The sequence below is a fragment of the Anopheles ziemanni genome, chromosome 2 (assembly GCF_943734765.1).
Source record: "Anopheles ziemanni chromosome 2, idAnoZiCoDA_A2_x.2, whole genome shotgun sequence".
NCBI classification, from domain to species: domain Eukaryota; kingdom Metazoa; phylum Arthropoda; class Insecta; order Diptera; family Culicidae; genus Anopheles; species Anopheles ziemanni.
The window spans coordinates 52,333,909-52,342,228 of NC_080705.1; the positions used below are offsets into that span (position 1 = coordinate 52,333,909).

Consider the following 8,320-nt stretch of genomic DNA (forward strand, 5'->3'; position numbering starts at 1 on the left):
TCAAGAAATCTGAAGTGATGTTAAACCTCGATACTATTCCTGTTTCATCGATTCCTTCCCTCCGATAACATCCACCTTTGTTCGCGCCCATAAAGGTGTCGAAAATCCTTTACGTGCATCCAATCGCGGTAACGAATTGCATTCCACATCCGCTTAATGCCGAACACGTACGGTCAGTTAGTGCGTGAAGTGTAACAGACGTGGTGATAAATGTTCGACCCGAGTACTTAAATCGCGATGATTTTGATGGATGAACCAAATACTACTACCCCGGAAGTGGCTTGTTCTAGTACGTCGGAAGGATGGCAATGAAACCTGGTGGTCTGCTGAGCTTAACCGGTAAAATTAACTCCAAACGATTGATTGAAGATCACAGAACTGCTACCTTTTTCTTTCCACAACGTCTTCGTATTCCTTTTCCTTACACAGATTACATTTAACACGAGTTGCTCGATTGTGGTTAGGTCCGGTATCATAAAACTGTTCTTTTATAATTTGATTACCCTTCCCTAGAATCGAAAAATGTCCGAAAAAACACAGCACAATAAACACTGGCTGTAGTATTAATGGTCTGAGCATTCGATTGATGGTTTTTCTTTCCATAGAATTGGTGTAAATGAAATGGAGGCACTCATCGGAAATGTTCTTACATAATAGTATTTGCTCTCAATAAGCAAAAGCAACTGTTGTGTGCTTAATTCATCACGCACAAATCATTCCATCGTCCGATATTATTCATCCATAATATATTGTTGGCCGTTGAACGTATAGACGAAATAGATTGCCTGAGGTTTGTTTCCATCGACAGATAATCGTTGGCCTATCATCATTCGTGTGCTTCAAGCGCCCCGATCGGAATCATTAATTGGTCCCAAGTGAAAGCTCCTTGACGCAATCATCCTTCATATCTCAAATCTGACAACTTATGTCCTCCCGAGGTCGGGAATATCGGAAACATATGTCAAACTTGCTACGGACGATTTAATGTTCCAGATTTGCCCTGCGAACTTTGCTATGCCGTAGGGAACCATTGGCTCGATTGGAATAGATAATTATCATGCTACTTCACAGCAGTGAACAAAGCTGATACGTTTGATGGTTGTCAAAGAAAACCGTCCTTTAGCGATCGAATTCACTACACCGTGTGGAACTTTAATCAACGCTGATGAAACAACTTCACTCCACTTTCCCCTTCTGTATCGAGAAACAACAATAAGCTGCGCAGCTTAGTTCGGAAGCATAACATGACACTTTTTTTAAACAAACGCGCGTTCATTAAATCATGAGTTACATTTTTTAATCCACTCTCCTTACTTTGCTCTACTGTTTTAAAATTAGGAATGAGATTTGTTGCTGTTCGACAGGAGAAAAATGCGTTTTCGTAAACCACGTGGTCATCTCGTCCGGATAAAACACACTTATATGTACGAGAAGACTTTTTCTGACAACATTTTGCTACCTATTGTTGTTATATACCTATAGCGTCTAGTTTTTATAGAGCCACCCCCATTTAGCTGTATTTTGTAGGTTATCCATGTTTTTCACTAAAAACCAGTGGCGTCTCGTGAGAAAATGAGATGGTTGTGCACCTTCAAAAAAAGTAATACCTTCTTAGGTAAACCATATAACATGGTTTATTAGAACCAGAACGACACGACACACGAGGACGAATTTGGTCAGGATGTTAAGTAAAAGAATAGTTTGAGGAACCGTGAATGGTCTATTTAGCTCTGCAATCTTTAATTGCTACTAAATGGATCTACATGAAAAACGAGTTTAACAGCTCATCTACGATGTCCTGCTCAATGTTGATGTATACATTGACTGGTAATTTCACCCTAAATAGAACAATTGCATGAAAATCATTCGAATGAAACTGTGTGCACCAGCAGTATTGCCCAGTGCTTAGACATTTTTTAATTAGCTTTTAATTGTTGGCTATATTTGCGTGTTTGTTTCTTCGATTTTATTCCAAAGTTTTATTTTCTTCCAAATTTACTTCACGAACGTCAATATCTACTCGATAAATATATCCGCGGTTAGTCAATGTCTGTGAATCAAATTCTTATTTGGCAAGTCAGACTCACTTCGGGTCCGGCCTGGGTACAATCTAATGTGCACAGGAAAGGCACCTATCCATCGACAATTTCACATGGACGCATTCAACACATGCACGAGAGAACTAATGTGTACATATACGATTGGCTGGTGCACTGGCAGAAGTGCCCACCCGTAAACAAAACTGATCGACTTTCCAACTGGATTTTGACTCTTGCTAATAAGAAAACTAGCGCTTCTTCACCGTTCGTAATGAGGATGGTATTATGAGACTGTGGTTAAGAGAAATGTTCTTATTTGATTAAAGATGCTCGTTTGTAGCAGCGGTGCACCAGCAGAAGTGCCCAACGCAACGTTGTAAAGCGATAAATAGATTTTGAACGCAACTATTGCGGGTGGAAATTACAATACCATAACTAAACAAATAATTTTGTGATTCTTTTTATAAATGAATGACTGTGCAGTGCACAGGTTGCTCAGGTGGACGAGACGCCACTGCTAAAAACAAAAATGAATGTTGCTTGTTTTACGCCGGCATATATCTGTATGTGTTTATATTAAAACATTTATCTATTAAGTAACGCTAAGTATCTTTTCTATTGTAATTTTTTATTGTGTATCGTATCATTCCTAATAATATACGCGTTTTTCAGTGTTTTTGAAAGTTCGCGCTCACTAACTATTGAACCATCATTAGTTGATTGAATAAAGATTCTCTCAGATAGGATACTTTGCTTCGAAGAATGGCGCTTTTCGCAGGTGCAATCGTTTTACTTGTACAACAAGAAAAACAAATGCCACACATTTCATGGAAAAATATAGAAGGATAGAAAAGTGAGACACCGCAACGCACCTTTCTTCCCATCCACTCGCTGTTCTATTACAGGGCAAATCTAACCTTCTTAGAAACGGATAATGGCACGCTTATTGCATGTGATGGCAAATCTTGGCTAGCATTGCTTCTAAGAAAAGCTCTTAAGGACATGCAACAAAAAGGTACCTTTTATACCAGTGCAAACAACACATGCATTTGCAGGAGATTCGTATGTGTCAGGATAAGAGTAGAAGCTCACCGTTTCTTTGTGCACGTCTGTACAAATGCGTCTTACTAAAGGCAAAGCAGCTACAGAGTCAGGACATTTTTATAAAATTATAAGCTTATCCAATTTTAATCTACCTTGTCTATTTGTTGGCCATGTTTTTTAGAAAATGACAAATACTATACGTCTGAAGCCGAAACCATAAACCGACTTGATTTTGTACATATAAGCTACATTGTTTAATCTTTCTTAACAATCAAATATAAATTTAAATTCAAACTTAATAATCAAGATATTCTTTCCCATAAAAAGTGAAACAAACCTTTGTTTGGCATATAAAATGGCAAAAATATGTTGTTTTAGTAAAACTCTCTTAAAATACCGAGTAACTAGTCTCGGAAGGATGTTGTTCATCCTTTGCTTATGTAGCTATGGAAATATGGTATCAAGAAAAAGTGACATGAAATGAAGTAGGGGTACAGTCAATAAATATGCCAAAATTGAAATACATAATTTATCATTAGCATGGCTTTTAAGTTATGTAACAGTTCATTTACGCAAGACATAAACGGAATAATAGAATTATCGTGTAATGTTTTAATTTCTCAAAAAAATCTAAACTAACAAATTAAAGATTGAGAAATTACGTAAAACCGCCTAGGCGGAATATTCTTCCGACAGAATCGTTAGTGAAGAAAAAGTGAACGAAAGCTGCTGTTTCCATGGCTGAAAGGTAATTTGGTAACATCAGTTCTAAATTGGTCAATAAACTTTTATTCGTAAGATTTGTTTTCGGTTGGCGGCCATGTTAACCATGTCCGACCGAGAACAGCTTTTGTTTCACAATCTTTTGTGGATGAACGGACAACCTATCGAAGGATGTGTAGAAGCATGACCCACTAACGAACCAGACATCCGCAGATAGGACCCTTGATGATTTTAACCCTAATCGCTGTATCTTGCCTGGCCGACCTTGAAGAGTTTCTGCCATCAAGTGGCCAGTATAAACAATATATACCCACACGAGCTTGCCGATGATCGACCAACTGTTGTTTCGAGATTTATTAGTCCAACCTAGAAGTGGAGCGACGAGCAATGAAATAAATGCGATAATCGAAAACGCTGAAAGTGTTACCTTTGAAATCTGCCGTCAGGGAAAGTCGTGTTCTTTCATTTTTGTATCGCTAGGGGCGGTCATTAAAAGAAGTTTTCCATGGGGTTAGATTGACAAGCCTTTTTTATTGTACAGACCAGCTAAAGTAGAAAATATCGTCCCTTATCATGTCTTGCATGACGCAACTGAATAAAAGGACACTTACATTATACAATCACCTCCTCCAATACGATTCGCAATCAACCGTATGTAAAATATGTCGAACACTTACACTGCAACGTTGTTCTGGACGTAATAATAGCATTATTTATAATTAAACTGTGATTGTTTAGCATTTTTCGTTTTGTTAGTAAAGTTTTTTTCTGCCGGTGGTGAGTAGAATGAGTTGAAAGACTGTTAAATAAGATTTGATTTAAAAAAAATTGCACGCATAGTATAACCTAAAATCTGTCTAAAACCGATGCTTCTCGAAGAACTTTTGATCAAACTCCTGTCATTATTGATGAATTCCTCCCATACCGATTGATGCATTGCATTGATGACTTTCGATTTGTTCAAAACCCTACTTTGGTTTGGGTTTTCAAATTCAAACCGTCGGTGTATGTCTAAACTTTAAAGTACTGTGGAGCTGCTGAAAAATGGGGGCCGCACTTGAATATTATTCAATTTACTCTATATCTTACAATTAGTAGTGTTTTCTGCATTCCACGAACTGAAAAACAAAGTTTGTCTATTTCGACTATAAGCGATTTGTCTTACTTTTACCAAAAAGTTGCTTAGCTATGACAATTTTTACTTTGCAAAAATGGCTGTCTTAACCACCTACACTAAATCAAGACGCATACTCCAAACTTTTATTTGATCCTGAAAAAGCACAGAAAAAAAGCTCATTAACAGGAGACAATTTTGCTTTAGGCAAACAAAATTAATAAATAAAATCAAACTAAAGGGGTTAAACTGGGAAATTTATGTTGGATTAACAAAATCAAGATTCTGATACGGTTCAGCAGTTAACGTTAAAAAAAACGTAAAGCTAAAGATTATTTTTATTAGATTAAAGGAAAACTTACCTCACTCTTTTTTAAGGAAAATATATTCCTTACATCGTGGTGATTCTAGTTTGCCAAAAAGACCGCTTATTCTGAGAAGCTATCACTCCAGTACGTGGACGTCAGTGGAGCAACACATTTGAAGAGATCCCTTCCGGTACTGGTGGGGGCGACATCTAGTTTTTTCTTTTTCTCCGTGCTCGAGCTAAATTGAGTCCCGGCTTTCCTGTCATCCGGATCGGACGAGCGATTGGGTTCCCGGTACCGTTGATCCTGACGCTGCTCGCGCTCCCTACGCTTCTCATCCCGCATCCTATCAGCCTTTTTGTGTCGCTCTATGTGGTTCGTCAGGGCTTGCTGCGTTCTGAACCATAGCGGGCAACGGTCACAGTTGAACACATCTGCAGGATGCGTTTTCAGGTGCTGCTTGAGGGCTAACTGGGAGGGAAAGACTTCGTCACATTTGGGGCACGGATTGTCCCCACGCTTCCTGCGCCGCCGTTTCTGCTCGCTAACCTCATCGGAACTCGAACTGTCCTCCGGCGCCTCGATATACACGATGTTCGATAGGGTGGGAGTTTTCGGATTTTTCGGTGGTCTTCCAGGGCCACGCTTAGGCGTGGGTGTCTGTACGGGTGGTGTTTCGATGGCCATGTTTTTCGGCTTCCGTCCGGGTCTGCCTCTGCGAGCCGGTGGTGTACTGTATTGCGCCGGTTTGCGTCCACGCTTTGCTGGCGTTCGTCTCCGCTTGGTGGGTGGCGAGAAGCTGTCGTCCGAGGTGGCCGGCTCCGATTCCACCTCCGACTGTGACACCTGGTACTCGTCGTCGTCAACTGGCTCATCCTCGTTCTCAGAATCCGACATCGGGCAGTTGACCACTATTACTGGCCGGCGAGTTTTGTTGGAGCTACGAGATAAAGTTTTCCGCAGCTCTTTGTCCGAAGCTTCGCACCGGATTTTGAACTCATTCACGATCCGCACCTGTCCAAGGCAACGTTCGCAAATTTTGTGCGGCAAATGATCTCGCGCTGTGATGCGTACATTGGTGCACACCTTCATAATGATATCACTGATACGCACCGGTCCTTCTAGCTGAAAGATGTCGGTCAAATCCTCTTTTCCCATACACACCCGACATAGGTCCAGATTAACGGTCACCTTTTCCTTAGCCGGTGTATAGGGCACCTCTTCTTTCTTTTCGAGCTCCTCCGTTAGCACTTCCACCGTTTCATCCTTGACGTCGCTCTCTCCCTCCAACTCTTCTTTCGAAGGTTTGTCTTCCGAAACATCTTCTTCGGGTGCACCGTCATCCGCTTTTACCTCCGGATCTGTGTTTTTCTTTTCGATGCATTCTTCTTTGTCCTCCCCTCCGCTAGCCTCTTCCGGGTTTAGAACGGATTCGGCCGTGTTGTTCAGGTCGGACGCAACGGAAGATTCTTTATCCACCGGATCCGTAGCACCCGCATCTTCTTCCTTTTCTTCTTCTCGGTCATCCGTGCATTCACTTTCGGCTGGCTTGTCCTCATCGTTGGCCACATTTTTCGGATCGGGACCTTCCGGCGTAGAATCTGGCCCCTTCTGACTGGGATCCGCATCGCCATGCTCAACACTACCGTTCGAGTTGTTGTACATGCTGAAATCGAATATTTTCAGCTAAAATGCATCAACAACTTTCGTTTATAAACAAACACAACTAGAAGAAGCGCGCGGAGCACAATGTACCGAGCACTTGCAAACACTCTTTTCGGCTAAATTTTCAACCACCTACAGGAACTTTCACTGCTGATACCGTTCACCTGCAACGAAGTAGTCAAATGATAACAAAAATCACACTTTTTACCACCAATTACGGTTAAATATTTGCATTTCACTCGGTGCCGCGCAGATAGCATTCGATTCTATTTTTTTCTAGGACGCCATTTTTGTCAGTCAACTAAATAAAAGCAGTGCTGCCAATTTGGTTATTACCGGTAAGTGAAACGGTAACTGAACCGGTTTGACCGTTTCAATGACATCTGCTCAAATAAAACCCTTCGAAACAGAGGTCATTTGACCGGTTCGATAGACCAACCGTAGCCGCCCGTTGCATGTGTAGGTCACTAACCGTACGTAGATTTCACGCACACAATCAAACTAATGAAAACGCAATTTTTCAATTTCGCCTGTAAGGCGGTTTGTGAAATGTTTCAAAATGCTGCTGCAACACGTGCAGAAGAAATTAAAAATGTCTCACGTTTCGTACGTATTATAAATAAAAAGAACGTTCTAAATTCATCAATAAGATAGTATTTCATTCATAAATCTTGTATCTTAGTTCATGTGCGTCGCAAGCATGATACAATTTTGCACATTTTATATGAAATAAAAAACGACCAACGAGAAACCAATCACTTCCAGTGAGTCAGTCATTTACACTACTATCGTATATTCGACAGGGTTCTCCGAACAGCATCCGGAAGTTTTATGGCCGATTTGATCGTTAAGTAGTTCTCAGCTGCAATAGAGAGAAAAACCAGCACGACCATGACGTCTGCAAAAGCATAAACGAGGGTGATAGACGAGTTTATTCTTCCGGTTCAAGAAAGCTTTCTTTGATGCTAGGATTATCTCAACATTCAACAGTGGACTGATGAAACGAGATAAAATGAGACTATTCCGCCAAATATTCCTGCATTCGGAATGCTGCGCAAGATGTGTTACAAATAGCTTCAAAGAGATTAAGAATTTGATTCAATTTACCATCAATTTGCCATCAATTTGCGTACGAACGTAAAATCCTGGTTTTCCTTTTAAGAATAGCCCCAACTTGTTTGGTCCTATAACATCGAATAAATCAATTTAAATGTTACCTGCGAATCATGTTAATCGTAAAGATTAAGCCCACATTGAAACTAAATCTTGTTTAACATAATCCGATTTCTCATCATTCAATTTTTCCCAATTGTTGTGCACTCTTCACTATATTCATACTTGATTTCCATAATGTCAAATAGGTATTTACGCGAGCTGGAAATTATTTGAGTGTTCCTGCTTTTGTCAACAGCATAGCTGATCTATAC

General features: G+C 40.3%; 1 protein-coding gene across 2 annotated transcripts; it reads right to left on the reverse strand.

Annotated features, from left to right (window-relative positions):
- Window positions 1-4,802: 4,802 nt before the first annotated feature.
- LOC131282911 (muscle M-line assembly protein unc-89) lies at window positions 4,803-7,163 on the reverse strand. 2 transcript variants are annotated; one of them, XM_058312457.1, is made up of 3 exons: window positions 7,030-7,160; window positions 5,283-6,894; window positions 4,803-5,076 (listed from the first exon to the last, which is right to left on the reverse strand). In XM_058312457.1, exon 2 carries the CDS (start codon window positions 6,891-6,893, stop codon window positions 5,349-5,351), a length of 1,545 nt encoding a protein of 514 aa, XP_058168440.1. In that variant the 5' UTR covers window position 6,894; window positions 7,030-7,160; the 3' UTR covers window positions 4,803-5,076; window positions 5,283-5,348. The 2 variants fall into 2 exon arrangements, with proteins under 2 accessions (XP_058168440.1, XP_058168439.1); XM_058312456.1 differs by having other exon boundaries at window positions 5,283-7,163.
- Between the last annotated feature and the right edge of the window lie 1,157 nt (window positions 7,164-8,320).